Here is a 17,713-nt window from a genome sequence, read left to right on the forward strand (position 1 = left end):
TTTTTTGTTTGAATTCTTGCAAACTTCATGTGAACCGTGCAAACGAAACCCAGTGCTGTCTCTGAAAATAACAATGCATAGCAATTAAGTGCAAGAGTCATGGTACATTCATGCTGCATCTTAAAGTTAAGCCTTCAATAAGTTTCAGAGCCGAAAACCACAGAAACACAAAATAAATGACATTGCCTCCTGAGAGCTATAGAGGAATACTTCTGAATTAATGACGATATTCATGTGCTGCTTTCCCATCAGCATTTCAACCACAAGTATCCAGAGGCAGTCAGTAAAGGGTATGACACAAGACCTTCCTCGTGGGGGGTGACTGGTGATGGTGCCATTGTGCTGATGGGTCCTTCTGCTGCCACTTTACTGCAGGGTACAGCAAAACCTGTCGCTTATTAAGTGCATCGATCAGCCTGACAACTCTGGTGGCTCCGAATAAAGCTGCTAGGACAATTCCAATGAAGCGTTCAGCAGTTCAGAGCTTAAACTGTTTATGATACCTTAACGCTGGATTCGCTTATTCAGGTCTTCACTAAGAAGGAGCCAGGTGAGAGAACAAGCTGCAGCTTGGTCAGACAGGTCTGAAGCCTGGGCCAGAACAGTTGCTTTTTCGAATTTTTCTGCGTCTTTGTTACTAATTCCCTGAGCAGCTCAGTTTAACTGTCAGAAGTAGCACCTCGTTTGTGTGTATCTACTGACCATAACTGATATTTAGTACATTATTCCAGAGCTGTTCTTTAATAATTAACACACTATGAATTTGGCTGACAATTAACACCCATTCCGTTTAGCTCCTATTTTAAGAAAAGTTGTTCATAATCCTACTCTGTTCATAATCCTCCTCTGGAAATTACTTAAAATTGACTCTTAAGGCTTTGAGTTTTTTTGTAACTGGGAAGCAATTATCAGGAAAGAAGTGTCACACAAATTTAACCGCAGCTCCTTGCAGTACTTCATCAGATCTTCTCCTGAAGGTTATATGAGTCCCCGTTGGCTCTTACTCGGCAGGTAAGATCATTGACTCCTGATTTTACGTATTTACTGCTGGGTGGGCAAAAAGTGTCTTTGCGATATATATTGGTCCTACAAAGGTCCGTATTCTTCTTCAGTTTCTTGGGAGTCCCAATGGAGTAGTTCAGCTGCCATCAGGGTAGTCAGTGCCAGGACTGGAGAAACTTTTAGTTGCCCAGATGAGCTGGATGTACTTTTTAGTGCTTCACCATGGCTACAGGAAATATTATCAAACGTTATTATCCTGTGTGGGAGGGAACAACGTGATGGCAGATCCCTTGATCATTTCCAGGAAAAGTTGTGCCATGGTTTTTCAGGTACTATTGCTATAAATTATTACTGCCACGAGCCAAATTCCTTTTACATTTTTATCCCTTGCTGAAAGGTGATAGTATTCCAAGTCCTGCTCTTGGTAAGAAAAACTGTCTCACTTGTCGCTGCCACTTGCATAAGCAGGGAGAGGCACGCTGGAGTTTGTAATAAAGGTTGATGTGGCAGTGTATAACAAAGCTCTCATTTGTATCCTAAATTCTTTTCCTTTCACCCTCTTTTTTTTCCTTCAATCTGTAGCTCTTGAACTACTTGATACTGCTTTTCCATTCTTCTGCCTGACTTTGACAGATAAATGGCATACCTTTGACTCCTCCAAGTGTAGTAGAGAATAACTGAGATCAGGGACATTTTAGGTTTAGCTCCTTGTTTTGCTGTTTCCTTTTTTTAATTCCTCTCTGAACACTCTTGTTTGTTTTTATGATTTTTACTTGTGCTTTTGTCAAGAGCTGTCTTCCATCTGAAACCCCCTTGCCATGTAACTCCTATACTTAAGATAGGGAAGATACACAATCCTACCAGTTAGTTATAAGAGTTGCAGACAAAGCTCTCCTGGGTTCAGTTACCCATGTGGTCCAGCTGGTGGTCTGATTTGCTGAGTCCAGCTAGAGATACTTCATCTGGCCAACAGCCTGTCCCTGGAGGGGGTAGATAGGGCAGTAAATCCTGCCTGAGCAGCTGAACCTCCCTGTCTGCCCACCAGCACCCCAGACAGATGGGTGTCTGTGGCTGCGGGAGAGGACTTGAAGCGCCGAATGCTGCTCTCGTGGTGATATCAACCCGTTGGCCCAGAACTGCTGCTTGCACCTCATCTTTTGGTGCCAACCTCTCAGTCTGGCAGCAGCAGGATTTCTCCTTTCCGCTCTCTGCCTCCCTCCAGCATCACCCAGAGCCTCAGTGCTGAGCGCACGTCCTGCACCTTCCACTCCCCTGGGACCAGCTTCTCCTCAGTTGCTGCTGCCAAGAAGGTGGGAAGATGCTGGTGGAGGAAGATGACTGGTGCCAGCAGGATGGGTGGTGGGAGTCTGAGACCAGCTCATTCTGGAGGAGGGTGCAGACAAGTTGTGCGATGAAGCTGGGAGCCCACAGACAGCCACCCCTCGAGCTTCCCGCAGTTAGGTGCCTCTCACAGCGTTCAGCGCACCCTGCTTTTCTCTCTCACCCATTCAGACTTCATTGCGTGTGGGGAGTGTTACACGTGGGTGATACTCATCTCTAAAATTCATCCTTCAGCATTTAGGTCTTCTCACCAGCAAAAATACAGTATATGGGTATGGCCGGGGACTGGTTACAGAAAGTTTTGACTCATTCTCATGAAAGTTGGAGGCAAGCTGTGGGAGCCTTAAACACCCATGTTGTTAGACTACTGCATCTGTACAGGTATCATTGGGAGGCAAAGCTCTTACAAAGCAAAATGTAGGAAACTGTCTTGCATCACCGTCTGGATGATTAGGATATTCCTCCAAACGTCACTGAAGCCTGTCTCTCAGGCTCCAGTGTTGGCCAGAGTATTTTTTAAGGTCAAACTCACTGTGAGACACAGAAGCAGTGAATAGGGACGGGACGTGGCTGGGAAGGCTCGCCTGCCACGTTTTCTAGTCCACGCACCATGCTGGGCAGGCTGTCACCCCTGTGACAGCTGCCCTTGGGGAAAGAGTGGCAGTAAAACGCATGCTGTGAAGTGTGTTGGTTCCTCGACTTATTTCTGTCAAGGGTAAATCCGTTTCTGAGCAGAGAGGCGGCGTACAGCATAGCCTGCGCTTCACTCGTGGGTCACCCTAGCCACTAATACGATCAGGATGGTACCAAGGGGTTTGCCTTGTCCCCTGAGCCGCGAAAATTTTCACCTCTGCTGTGTCAGAGAGAAGAAATAGAACAAGAATTGAAGTAAATTTGGAGAAAAGTTTGTAAATTCTGTCCATCAATAGATTTATCGTTGTGGATACTCTTGCACTAGAAGCACATTGTGGATGTAAATTGTGCCCTCTTCTGTCTGTGAAGCTGTGAAAGGATTCCCTCCCCCAGCAGAAGAGGCAACACCATCACTGTGAAAAACACATACTTGCATGATCTATTTTTCTGTTTTTTATTAACTCAACATTGTCTCCTACAAATACGATTTGTCATTCACCAGAAGATTTGAAATGTAGACTTAAGTTACACATAGGTATAAAAAGCATAAAACAGCACACACGGTACCACTGTTTAGACCAGGAAACATTGTGTTGCCCCACAGGTAAGAGCTCTACCCAAGCTCAGCTCTGTCACCTTCTGCCTCAGGGCTTCACTCTTCAAAGCCTCAGATGCTTCTGCTTCTTTCCCCTCAGCTTGCGAAGACCTGCCAGCCTTCCCCTGGTCTTCCTCGCCCACGTCTGGAGCGTGGGTCGCGGGACCACAGGGCAATCCCGTCCCGCTCCACCAGAGGTTGTAAAACCTTGGGTTCCTACCGGCTCTTCAGAAACGTTTTCCTCCTTCTCTTAATATTTATGTACAATATATGAAGGGATACGACTTGCGTCTTTGATTTAGACATATCTCTTGCCTCATACTTAAACAATAACTTGAAAAATATTTTACAAAGAAAAAGAACATTGTTCATCTGAATGTCATTCATTATTATATTGCTATATTTTATACCCTATTATTAATATATACAAAATTTCTTAATTGCCTTTTACAGATGCATGGAAGCATATAATATAACAGTTTTAAAGTATCCCATTTTTAGATTTTTTTGTTCCTTGGCTCATGTCAATCTCTTTAATAAACTATGGTTGCTTGGAGAATATAGGAAGTATTTGGAATGTTGTTTAAAGTTTAATAATAACTGGTAGCATTGTCCATTTGCGGCCTGAACAGTTGGAGCACCTGTCAGGGCGATCTGGTAGAGATAGCAGCATCATAAGACTTAAACAATCATGGAGGGCTGTTAATGTGCAGTGTCGATGGGTGCCAGGTCCGGTTCTTTGTTTGGGGCTTTTCTTTTCTTCGGCTGCGTTTTGTTGTTGTTTTCCCTCTGTTCTCGGTTTTGTCTTCGGGCTGCTCGCCCTTTGCCTTCCTGTCTTGTCTCCTTGCTTTCGTCTTTGTTGGACTTTTTTCTTTTCTCCTCCCTATTTTTTTTCCCTGAAATAAAAATGATGGCACATTAGAAGATTTGCTCAGGCTGTTGCAGTTTCTGACTCCCTCGCTTCGCCATAGCCTGTGAAACCGGCCCTGGATTAGCACCTCCTGTTAGAAGCTGGACACTGGTTACTAGTGTCCAGCTCTTCATCCAGCTGCTAAATTCGGCCACTGGACTGGCACCTCCCATCAGTCTCACCCTAAGCAAAGAGCCGAGAACTCCCTGGGGAGTCCTGGTGCTTCGGAGCTGGAATAAATGTCTCGCACGCTCCTAGCCTGTCTCCCACAGCCAGCGGCACGGCTCCATGTACTCCACCAAAACACAGCAGTTTGGCCGAAGCCAGGTAGCACAAACTATTGTCTGTCTGGTCTAAATTTGTCTTGGGCTGGGACCCAGCGCATATGGTGAGAGGAAATTAGCCATCATGTTACTCCCCTTCAGTGCCAATGCTCAGCGTCTACGTCTTTTAAAAATCCCTCTCCCCACCCTTAACCCCTACCACACCCACAGCCCGGGGGATTCTTGGTATTGCAACATGAATCCCATGACAAAGTGTCAGCTCCAGCTCAGCTACCTGACCTCTTCAGACTAAAAGGTGGTCTCCCAAGTCTCAAGTCATGCTTTAGACCGTCGTTACAAAATTAGGTATTCAAGTACTTTATTGCTTTAAATGCTTACAAAGGTAAGACATTGAGGTTTTAGTTACTGCTACAGACCTCTCCAGTAAAGCTTCCCATCCCCTCAGGAACATTAAAACGTTGTGTATGGGCCGTGGAGATGATATTTATGCTTGGACATAAGGAAGAAATCCTTCATGCTGAATGTGGTTAGACACCGCAACAGGTTGCCCAGAGAAGCTGTGGCTGCCCCCTCCCTGGAAGTGTTCAAGGCTGGCCTGGATGGGGCTTTGAGCAACCTGGTCTAGTAGAAGGTGTCCCTGCCCCTGGCAGGGAGGAGTTGGGCTAGATGATCTTCAAAGGTGCCTTCCAAACCAAACCATTCTGTGATTCTATGATTCTATTCCTTCTATTTGCTCTACAAACTGATGCAGGTATGACATTGAATCGAACTTGTATGTACACACAAGTCTGAAACAGGTCAGAATTTTTCTGTGTGGAACTGGTGTGTCTGCTGAGCTATGCAGCTGAAATTCACCTGTGGTTAGATGAATCCCAACGATGACTTCAAAAGCAACTTCGCTTGAGCCTTTCATGATACAACGACCTGTACGCCTCCTTACATGGAGACATTTCTGGGCAAGTACTGAAAAGCATCTGGCCAAAATCTGTTTTATGCTATCCTGGTAACAATACTACTGAAAATAATCTATCCCCCTTTGTACAGCAAAAATGCTTTTTGCTTTTAAACATCAGCAGGGATAATCCAGGCTTTCCTACGCCAGTGTTGGGGGAGTTACACAAACCTGGGCACAGCTCTTGCCGTTGAGGGTGCTGAATGCAAGGAGTTGTGCCTGTTCCAGACTCAGCCAGGTCTGGGAGTTCTTGGTGCCTCGAGGGGCTCTGTGGAAGCAGGTCACGGTGGGGGAGTAGGCGCAGGGGCCGTGGCTTTGTTCTCAGAACAGAAGACCATCCAAGGAGGAGCAGGTCAGATAAAGGGAGGCAGATCCAGAGGAGATGGAGAGAAAGCAGGAAGCAAAGAGTAAGACTAAGGTGTGAGGATACGCTGTATCCTCTGCTTGTTGTGTAGCTCTATGGGCTTGTTCCACAGCTTCTTCACTCCTTACCATCACTGCCTGAGATCGGCGAGCGAGGGAAGGTTTAGTTACACATGTTAAGTCAAGTAGGGACAAACATCTGCCTTTCTCATCTTTTTTTTTTTTTTTTTTTCTGAAACATGCAATAAAGCTTTAGCTGTAAAATGGCACCTCAAATTTTAGGTAACCAGTCAGAGATTACCCCAACATTACCCACATACCTGCAGAGTCCCCCTCTGCATTTGGCAGCACGATCTGAGATGCACAGAGGGGAGCAGGGGGTCCCTGCAGCGTGGGCGTGCGAGGCTCAGCGGGAGCTCCCGCCACTGGGAGAGCTGTGAGGGCTCCGTGCAGGGGCGAGCCTGCATCCCACCCAGCCGTAACGCTGTCTTCTGCTAATGGATAAATGACAGCACGGAATTTCCTTCCAGTGCTTTGTAAATACAGTTGGCCCAAGATGAAATGTTATTTGAATGGAAACTGTCCAGACATTCAGTGTTTGACATTGTTCACTTGGTGATTAGCCAAAATCCCTCAGCTGTGACTTCCTAGCCAAATTCTTTACGTGTGTTGGAATGACGTTTGATGGTCTCCCTTTCAGTCATGGATCAGGACGTGTGCGTCTGTATGTATGTGTGTGAATATACTAAGAACACACCACCTCTGTCTAGCTAGAGACTTCTCTAGGCATGGCTTTACTCCTTCTGTTTTAATCAGGCTGGTGTCGTCGTGAGGGACAAGCAAAACTGATCTCTGGAAGGTACTTAAAGCTCAGTCCTAATTCTCTTCTGCTCTGAGGATAACTAGTCTGGAGTCCTCTGTGCAATTTTATGCATGGTTTAATGCCATCATCTCTGTGCTGCTGCTGTTTGCGCAAGGACCTGCCCTCTAGACCTGTGCTGTTCTGGTAACGCAATGCAGCGTCAAGAGTCATCTTTGCTGGTTGTTCAGCTCCTTCCGCCGCTATTTTAAGGAGCGGGAGTTTTTATATGACAGCGTGATGTTACTTCCAGTCAGTCCTTGGTTCAGTTTAGACCCAAGGGAAGATTCTGCCCGCAGCGATCTGCCAGCATCGGGGTGTAGCTGGAGCCACATTCTTGTGCGCGTCTCTCTCCCTGTTCATACCCCTGCCCCCTTCTTCCCAGAGACTTGTTCCCAAACACTTTTCCGTCTTACTACGACTTGCTGAAGCCCCCTTCACCACAGCACGTTGAACTGGACGCCAGAAGTTGTGGAAATTCACTGGAAATTTGGGCTTGTGGCTACCTGTGAAATAATGAAAAGCGCAAAAAACGCGGCGGGGTGTTACGTTTGCAGGTTTGCACGCCTTTGCATCCGGAGGAGAAGAAAAGGCAAGGGGAGCCTCAGAGCTGGAGCCCGTCGAGGAAGCGAGCGGTGCCACGGCAGAGCTGAGCAGAAGACATTCTCCCAGAATTTCGGTTTCCCTCGCGAAGAACGTTGTGGTGCCAAAGTCCTTCTCCGTTCGGAGAACACCCCCCGCACGCACCGGTAGCACCTCCCGGTGCGCGGGTACCGCGGTGCGCCCCGCTGACGGGCTCTCCCCCGGGGCCGCGGCCGGGGCCGGGGCCGCCCGCGAGGGGGCGCCGCAGTGCCGCGCCGGGCCGGTGCGCGCGCGGGAGGCGGCGCCGGGGGAGCCCACGGGGCGGGGGGCTGCGGGCGGCGGCCCCCGGGGACCGGAGGTTCCCCCCCCCTCCCCCCCGCCCGCCCGCCGGTGATGGGCGTCGGGAGGTGGCAAGGAGCGCTCCCCGCCCGGCGCCCCTCGGCCGCTGCGGGCCCGTCCGCGCTGGGCTCTGCCTGGGGTGCCGGGAAGGGGACGTGAAAGCGGGCAGTGCCGCAGCGTGGGTGCTGCCCCGGGGGGCCACGGAGTTCTCTCGCAGCCTTGACGGGCTCTGGGAGCGTCTGTGTCTGCTGGCGGAGTCCATAAACACTTCCAAAATTAAAAAAAAAAAAAAAAAAAAAAAAAGGGCAAGTCTTTTTAAACAGGAGGTGGTGAAAGATTTTGCAAGAGAATGTTTTACCCGTGCAGATGCGGATTCACGAGATTCTGATAGTCCTGTGAAGTAGTTATTTGGCATTAAAACCGCTTTTATTCCAGAACCGAAAACTTCCCACAGCCAGCTGTGCTGGAAGAATTAGCCTATAGGCACTGTCCAGTGAATCTTCTTGTGGATAGGGGATAATCTGCTTCTACTAATAGCAACTTTGTATATTGAAGAAAATCTACAGACATGCTAGAATTTCGGGAAGTGCAATAGTTCAAGTTAAGTGCAGGCATGAAATTAATTCAGAGAACAATAATTACATGCCAAATCAGCTTAAAGGTGCTGAGTTCTTCTTGTTCTAATTTATAGCCCCCGGTCAAAGAAATCCTGACATCTGTATTTATGCGATACATGTCTGAATATATCTTTAAGTAGGCAAGCCAGAATATTTCAGAGAAGTCTTTGCATTATCACATCAGATGTGATATTTCCACATAATGTAATTTATGGAGTAGAGGGAGGAAGTGTTGGTGATGACTTGGGAGAACTTGGTATTTAAGAGTACCATGCGAGAGAGACTTACTGAAAAAAATCACGGCTGATGTGGAAGGACTACCACAGGTTCCAGATTTCATCTACTTTAGGCATTGTCACTTGGTCCCACCCTGTTATATTCAGCTGCAATTACTACAGGGAGCTCAGAGCAGCATATTTATTCACTTCTCCCTTCCGTGGGGCACTGAAACCCCAAACCACCACAGGAAGGCAGAAAACCTGGTTGCGCAAACTCCTTTGCTTTGGTGGTGGGAGGTGGCCCAGGGTAGGTCTCGTGGAAACAGCAGAGGGGTGAGAATCTGGCGTCACGTGTTTGGGATGATCGTATTTCTTTCGGGGAGATCACTCCCACGAAGAAATTTACCCTGGGAGAGCAGGAGGGGCAAGAGGAGTCACTGAACTGCGCCTGGCGGGGTTGCAGGCACCACCGCAGCAGGCCCTATCTGGAAGGGTTCTGGCGCTTTTACTGTGCACGTCACCACGGACCACAAAATCCTCCCCGCTACACTGCAATAAGCTGAAGAGCTATAATAAAAGACCACAAGCCACAGCTGTAACATGCCGCAGTGTTCCTTCACACCCCGCACAGCCTCAGCTGACCCCTCAGCCCTTTCCCGGCTGCTGGAGCACCGTCAGCATCGGTGCTCTGGTACCAGCGCTCCAACAACTCTGCACCCCTCCAGGTACAGGGACAAAACTTGAGGGTATGTGCCACTGCTTTGTGTTGCCCTCCTTCCCACCTGTCCACACCCTTCTCAGAGAATTTTTTTAGTCCTCTTAGACTAAAAATCTGTCACCCTTTCCTCATGACGCGACCTGGACAACAACAGCATGACGACGCAGAAGAAGCTGTGCTGAGCAAAGACACAAGTGAAAGGAGCATGCCCCAGGCTCTGAAACCAGTTACGACAGTTCCATCTACAGTACAGTCATGTCGTATTATGCAAATGAGTAGATCACTCTCATTTTCAAGAAAAGTGACGCGTTTCCTTCTGGAACGCAGGCTGTAGTCTGTACTTGCCAGGACAGCAAGCCTCCAAAACCCCGACTGCCCAGTGACGCAAAGGGCATTGTCTTTTCATTAACAAGCAATTAGTGGCTGATTCATCTGGTACATCCTTTTGAAGTTTAAACAGCATAACTTTCTTATCAGCAACTATTGTTTTCCTAGTTATGGTGGCCCTATTTTATAAACACTAGATTTTCAGGTGACTGGAATGGTGAGGGTCAACAACCTCAGAATTACCTAGGTGCTGCACGATTCAGTGCATTTCCTGGCCTTGCTTTTGAAGATGCACCAGTTGCTAGAGTGAACCTGAGTAAAAATTTTAAAGGAGCTAAGGTCCAGAGGTATCCAAGGAGCAGTTAATTTGGCCAGACATAGGTTCTTGTGCTGTTGAGATGCGTGAGAACAGCCTACCTGACTTCCACACACCAATCCAGATGGATACAGGTCTTAAGACCTGTCATAGCCACAGTCCTAAGTAGTGGTCTTAAATAATCCAAGACACCTCAAAAGACGTAGACACTAATGGTTGAGTGACTGCGTTAGAGGACGTAGTGACTAACTTATGTGCCCTATCTCCTCTTGAAAATGGAAATGCTTCTCTAGATGCAGCCTCTAGGTGACGTAGGAGCCTGAGACGTACTGTAGTCTTTCCACAAGATTTGGGGTCCTTGGTCTTCATTTGCCTCTGAAAATAAGATCTGGACTACTAAATGGCATTCACTTGAAAAATGTTCTTATTTATGTTGTGTGTGCTAGCCTGTCCTTGCAAGAAAAGGGTGATGCTGAGGTAGGGACTTTTGGGGGAATGGGAACAGTGTGTCTCAATACAGGAATAGATCAGCCCTGTGCAACAGCCGTTTGCATAAAGCAGGCGGAGAGGAAAGAGAGAAGGCTAAGCAGATCAGCCGTGCTGAGACAGGAGACGTCAGACTTCACTGCTGTAGCAGATGAAGAGCAAGTTGTATCCCATTAGGTGTATGGGAAGGAGGAAGGGATCATTTCTTCCGTGAGCTGCTTGGGAAACGACACTGCTACACTTGTGAGCTCATAAGCAAGGCTTATGGAAAGTCTCTGGCTTTAACTGTCTTGTGATGACTGCTTTGCAATAGAAATGGGTCGGATCTGCCTTTCCCGTGCCATAGAAAAGACATTGCCAGCGCCTGAAAATGCAAGAATATCCTCCAGTCAAAGAAGCAGCCAGGGGAGGAGGATTTCTATAATGAGTTCCGTTTGCTGTTTGCGGAGACATTTACTGCCATCTCTTCAAACCAGAGCCTGTGGGGATATATTTCCTTTGCACTTGTCTGTTGGGACTAAGGGAATTTGTTAGCAGCCTTGTTTTAATCAAGGCTAATGTTGTGCTAACAACAGCAATTTTATAATTACATAACAGTTTTCATCTTATAAGATCCCGCAGCTTTGAACACAGCTTCCAAAGACAGGAAAGCAACGGCTGTTTAGCAGAGCAGAAAACCACTCTGCATTGCTTAGGATGGGAGGTGACATACACCATGCTGGCATTTAGGAAAGTGGTGTTTTCTCACTGAGCTTGCTTGGAGATTTTTGACAATGGCTTCTGAATGGGATTTAATTTTTACAGCTCTCGTAAAAGTTGCAAAAAGGTAGATGAGTGTCCAAATCCATTGTACAAGCCTCTTTTAAGACTAACAGAATCAGACGCCAATACAAAGATTGGCGATTGCAGTGACTGGTACCAAAAAAACATACCCTATTGTTAGAGAGTCAGGATATTGACAGAAATCTATAATAGTTTGTTTTGCTCGTAGGCACCAGTAATCCAAGCCCTCCCATTAGTCCAGATTGAGGTCATAAATGTAGTTCTTTTTGTAGACTTAGTTCAGCTGGTGCGGGCGTTTGAGCAAGGCAGAAGTAAAAATGTGATGCTGCATTATGTCAGAGCCACATGTTTAGTCTGCCTCTCTAGAAATAATCAAGAAAAGTTATACATGATAAGAGACAGATGCTAGTGCCTCAGCAGACATTTGAACTCTTTCTAGTACAATAGTAAAAGGGAGAAAACACCCAAAGAATCTTGCTTCTTCAGTGCTCAAATTTGCACTCAGAGTGCTCTGAAGGGAGGGAGAAATGAAAGAAGCCGTTTTCCTTGGCTTGACTTAAACCGATTGCGTTAACGTAAGCTGCCAGTTCAGAAGATACTCATACGACCCCAATGATTGGATGCATCCATAAGAACGCCTTCTTCCCTAAGTGACCACAGCTTGGAGCTGGGCTATACAGGTGATCGAGTATGGATCCTGGAGGGGATTTGCAAGTGCCGGCTCTAACGCTTGGGCCAGGCCAGCAGTTCTGCCTCGGTACTGGACACCAGGGCCAAGGAACCTGGGCATCTTCCACCACTTCATTTGCTGGTATAGGTGCAGCCGTACGCTCCCCGCTGGAGCCCCCTCCTTCCACCTCCTTAAGTTTCCCGACGTGCCAGGAAGGTGAAGGAAGATGAGGAGCCAACAGGATGCACCTCTGGCCCCGCTCTGCACAGTTCACTTCTCCCCTCCTCTCCAAGCTTGGTTTGTTTGCATTCCCGCCTGCGGTGACACCGGTGCTGACAGGTAGACAGGAGCCCGTGTGTGTCCCCCAAGTAGCCCCGGCCAGCCTGACAGGTGGATCGGCCGGTCAGCAGCAGCTAACAGGCAGGGGCATGGCAGCCCCTGACGGATCCACTCAGCAAAACCGACAGGGTGCTACTGCTTAAATTCTCTGGAGGCCCGATTCTGCCCTCTCTTGTACTTGCTCAAACACGCGGAGGTCACCAGGGTTGGTCTCTGGTGTAAATGAAGGAAGAATTTGCTTTCAAGGATACTTTTCAAAACAAGGTGTTGAAAAACAACTGTTTCTTTCTGTTTCATGTCTCCAATGTGTGTGCACTATTTCAGCTGGCCAAAGCATTGATCCTTCTCTCTCTAGGTAGCGCAAATATTTCCAAATACATTTTCATCCTGATTAAAATGACAGGTCAGGTTTCTAAATTTCATACAGATCAGGGACTCCAAAGGCCCCCTTTCTAAATGGGTGACGTGACGTATCACTTTGGCCATCTCCATAAGTTTCTGAAGAGTTTTTCTCACCTATTCAGAGGATACCTGACAGTTCACCAGGTAGAGAGCAGCTTGTGGAGAAGGGGATTAGGATGACCAAGGCTCTTGGGCTGCCTCTGGAAAAGGCTCTGGAAATTTTTATGCCACAGTGATTCAGGGCTTAGCCCTAGGAAGCTCACGGAGCTCGGGTGACCAAGATGCTGTCAAAGGGATCTCAGGCTTTCAGGCTCTCAAGTCCTTTTCAGCCTGCCAGGTGGGTTTTCAAGGGCCAACCCAATGGACAAGCTGGCAGGATCCTAGGCAGAAACCTAACACAAAGGCAAAGTTGTTTCAAAACCTGCCTACTTTCCACTGGGGCTTGCTTGAAATCAGTAAGTTTCTGGGAAATGTGATGACTTTGATAATCTGGTATTTTCCATTCCTTCGGAAAATTCAGCCCTATAAAATTTTAAAAAAAGATTTCTAAGTAGGGGTCATGGAGGACACGCATGAAAAAAACTTGAATGCAAATATTTTAACATTGACCGTAAGTCTTCAATTTAAAATGAATCACAGATAGAAATTGTCCATGTGAATTTTATCCAGGCTGTCTTGTCTTCCTTTTTTTTTTTTCCAAGAATGTGAGAAGTTTATTCTTTTTAAATCCCTCTGGGAATGAACTGCGCGTTTAGAGCTGTTTGTAGCTGACACAGGCTTTGCACGCTGAAGTGAGCAGCCGGCTTTATGAGTAGCTTGAAGGGGAATGTGAACAATGAGCGTGCCACGTGACGGTGCATCACTGGCGTCCGCTTCCCTTAGTATGCTTTAGAAACTGACCACCGCACCATTTAGATCGGATACGAATGAGGTTGCATGGCCCGAAGATTAGAGGAGATGCAGCCCCCACCGTGATGAGGAAGCATCCTCTCGCGGCAGAGGGCACCATCTGTAACCCCTTAGCCACCCCACCAGGAGATCTGCCCTGCCTGCTCTCTAGCACTGTTCCTACCAGCGGTATTCAACGGCAGTTCAGGAGAACTTGCTGTAGGCGTGTTTTATTCTTCTGCTTGGTGCTGGGCTGGTGTCTTAAGAGTGCTAGAGCAGTGCTGGTAAATTGATAGCAGTCCTAGGCCTTACACTTCCAGGTGTGATGGTGGGGTGTGTGCAGCCCGTACAGCGGGGCTGGTTACGGGAGCCGAATTGTAGGGCTGCAAAAAGGTTCTAGGGCACCCAAAGCAAAAGCTCAGTGAGTGATATTTTCTGTACTGCAATGCACTGCAAGAAGTTAGGACCTTCTCTAGCCTCTGTAAACTGGGACTGTGGGGAACAGCAGTCTCTCTTTCCAGCTGCCTCCTGCCTCCACATGAAGAAGCCCACTGTGCACTAGTCCATATGTTCATGCTTCTCTTTAAAACTGAGTAACTAATGACTTTCCTGCCTGCTCCAAGAGCTTTTACATTAGTCAAAAGGAGAAACTACTCACTACTTCTCCAGATCTGAGCTCAACTTGCTTTTGCTAGCAACTCCTTAGGCACTCTTATAACATCTGAGACCAACCCTGTAGCCACAAAAACCGATAACATTTTGCAAGGGCCTGGTATGCCATGCTCAGGAACACTTTGCAGACTGTCATACAGAAGTGTAGAAATCTGAGAGGCAAGAAAACAGCAAGCATCTGGTGCACACATCCTGTAGTAAGATACTAAAAGGAGAAGGATGCTTTCTCCAAAGAATCCAGAGCAAATAGACCCTTACTCCATCCTCAACCAGAAACTCTAAGAAGTTACTTTAAATTGTTCATGTACTTTTGCGATGTCTCTATGTCCAGGAAGTTAATTTACGTGCTCTGAAAGAGTGAGTTGCTTTCAGTTAGAAAACAGAGGTTCCATCAACCTTAAGCCTGTAGTAGTCAGAGGAATTCACAGAGACTCTTCCATCTCCATATCGCATCTTCCACTGCGTCACATTTAAACTTAAGAGATTTATACATCATAGCTTTCCTTTGATTTAAGACCACTGGGGGAAAAAATCCAGCGGCATAAAATGTACTGTAGCTGCGAATCTGATCCTTTGTCTCAGTGCTGAACCCTGTTTTTTCTTTATAATACAGTCTTCATGTGACCTCCTCAGGTTTCACAACTGTAAAATGGAGATGACAGTTCCGTAATTTTGGTAAGTGCTTTGGGATCTGTAGATGAAAACCACTACTGGTACAAATCAAAGCCACTGAAGTGGACAGAGAGCCCTCCTGACTGCAGTTAATGTTTTTAAGGACCAAACGTCATGCTTCAATCAATCAGAGAGCTCAGGATCCTTCTTTACAGAGTGTCGTTTCCTTGCTTGTGCTTAAAGGTAGCAGGGGCTGGATCGCCCACTGACATTCCCTCCCACCATCCACATCCATACAGGAAATAAAGTCAGTTCCTCTGGGTTGAAACTAAATCCTTCTGGTTTAGCAATGCACATTTCTACTTAAGCAATAAACATCTGTCGTCTGCCATTCATTAATATTAATTGTAAATGGTCACTAGCTCATGGGATCCAAGTCCACCAGCTGAGATTTTTCCAACTCTGACCCTGTGAGGTTTTGTATAAAAAGTGTTCAGAAGGGTCCTTCAAAGCTCGAAGCCAACAGTAAGTGCAATTTGCAGAGTACAGCATTTAGATGAGGCACTTATGACAAGGGCAGTCAAAAAGGGTGATGGGGAGCAGCGGGGGGGAGGGAAGGAGGGAATACAGAGCCTGAAATGGCATTCCTTGAAATGCTTAAGAGTTTTAGACCTTTCTGCAGGCTAATGACAGGGAGAGGCATTGTCCACAATGAAACTGGCCCATCCATTAAACATTACTGTAAATGAAAGGTTGCATGAATTAAAGGTTGTTCATCTCATGTTTCAGGAATGTAGCTGTGTTTCATGTCTGAAGCCTGTTTTCCTTTTAAATGGAGTTCTTCAGATGACAAATGAGAGAATTTCAGAAAGCAAATGGGCAGAAGTAAATACATGCTTAAGAACAAAGCAGAGACATAACTGTAGCTGTAAATCTTTATCTTGGGGCTACTGTTTGCCATAGATGTTGGGGGGGGATTAGGTTAGAATTGAGAAATTTCATTACTGGGTCATTTTACTTGTAAACTGAAAAACAACAGAAAAAAACCCACAGTCAATCATTAAATTCTAGGCTTAATATCACCTGTGTATGTTTCACTCATGGACTGGAGGTTAATTCTTTTGCTACTGTTTTGGATTTCAAGCAACTGAAAATAGAAAATTTAGGACGCAATTTCTCTGAATTTTGTGTGGCCACTACATCTTTAAATGATAATTTTTTTTCTTCCCCTTTAATTTCTTGCCACTGCAAAATGGCTTCAACAAAAATTACTGAAAAGTGATGTTTGTTTGCATCAGTCCTTCAAATTAGCTCAATTTTTTTGGGCCTAAGCCTACAGCAATTTTGCCCTCGTGGGCCACATCTTCATCTGCTCTTAGAATATACGTAGCTTCATTGGCAGAGAGGTGCTAGCTTATATCTTTGGTGAATCAGTGTAACAAGTTCACAGAAATTTTCTGTAAGAAAATCCAGCCCCATACTCTTCATATAACAGTGATTCAAAGCTGATGAATGCAGAGAGAAACATGAACAGATATCTCAGCAGTGAGAATGACTAAACTGGACAAAATGAAAGGAAAGTTGTTTGGAAAGTTCTTTGGCTCAAGCCCAAATAAAAGTCTGAGCTTGGTAAAGACAGCAGGAAGCCTTATATTGATGTCAATGGACAGAGGTACTTGGATTTGTGCTCTGTACTTGCTCAGTACCCTGTCTCTCTGTGGAAATATTACAGAAGGCAACAGGCAAGAAAAAAAATTGTGGCAATTTTGTAGCAATTTTAGAAATGCTTATCAAAGCATTGTCTGGTCCCTTACTGGGCTGTGAAGCTGAACTGCTATACTTAGACTGTGGCTGATGGATATTTGTCTAACCTCTTTAAAAATCTTCCATGATGGAGATTCCCACAGCCTCTCTCCTGATCTTCATGATCTCTGATAATAACATCGGATGTTATCATCTCATTGGGAATGCTCTGAAGCTCCTTTGGACCTTTATAAAGGAAAGTTAAAGCAGTGAGTGTTTTCTTTTTCAAAGTTATGAGGTGGGAAGAGAGCTGGGAGGTGGCAGCCTAAGCAGACCAAAGGCTACATCAGGTGTCAGAGCTGGCAGGGAGCATGAGCTGAGAAGAGACGACGAGACTGGAGATGCAGAGACCTGGGTGGGGAAAAGCAAACAGAGCTGCCTGGGTGGGGAAGAACATGCAAACATCCAGTAAGAGGAGGAGAAACAGCAGCCAAAAAGTGCTCCTTTGTTTTCGCTTTGTTACAAAGGAATGCTGAAAATGGCTAGATCCAAAGTCCTCTCAAGTCAGTGGGCTTTCAGTGGGTCTTGGATCGGGCCCTGTAAAGGAAGGGTGGCTGTAATACAGTAGTGAATGAGTGCCACTGCTGTCCGTGACTGGCAGTGTTATAAGAGCATTGCTATACATGGAAGTGTTCCACAGCCCGGGATTTAGCTGATTAAACAGTGCTGCATGTGTCACCATTAGACTTGGAGCACCCAGTGCCTGATTTACTCTGTAGCTCACATACCCCAAATGTTTTGCATTCTTGGACTAAATTTGATAGATGTGCTAGCAAACGTCTCTCTTGCATGTGCTCTTCTTTCCAGGACACACGGGCCAAAACAGTGAGGGGTTTAGATCTCCAGGTGGTGAGGGCTGGGTGAGCCCTGCTGTCAGCAGCCACTTCCCTTCACCTTTTGTGTAATATTGACCAAAGGCGAGCAAACAGCTTGCTGTTGTCTTCTGGAGAGTCAAGAGAAAGAAGTTGTGAAGATACCTTGCTGTGGCACACAGCCTGGGGG

At 46.5% G+C, this 17,713-nt stretch overlaps 1 protein-coding gene across 1 annotated transcript in view; it reads right to left on the reverse strand.

The window, feature by feature from the left end:
- Nucleotides 1–3,416: 3,416 nt before the first annotated feature.
- The window catches only part of RSPO3 (R-spondin 3), a 61,653-nt gene continuing 47,356 nt past the window's right edge, over nt 3,417–17,713 (reverse strand). The window contains exon 6 of the mRNA XM_075414102.1: nt 3,417–4,467. Coding sequence (XP_075270217.1) covers nt 4,274–4,467 — 194 coding nt within the window. The 3' untranslated portion in view covers nt 3,417–4,273. The remainder of the gene's footprint in view (nt 4,468–17,713) is intronic.

The sequence above is a fragment of the Opisthocomus hoazin genome, chromosome 2, assembly GCF_030867145.1.
Source record: "Opisthocomus hoazin isolate bOpiHoa1 chromosome 2, bOpiHoa1.hap1, whole genome shotgun sequence".
Taxonomy (NCBI): domain Eukaryota; kingdom Metazoa; phylum Chordata; class Aves; order Opisthocomiformes; family Opisthocomidae; genus Opisthocomus; species Opisthocomus hoazin.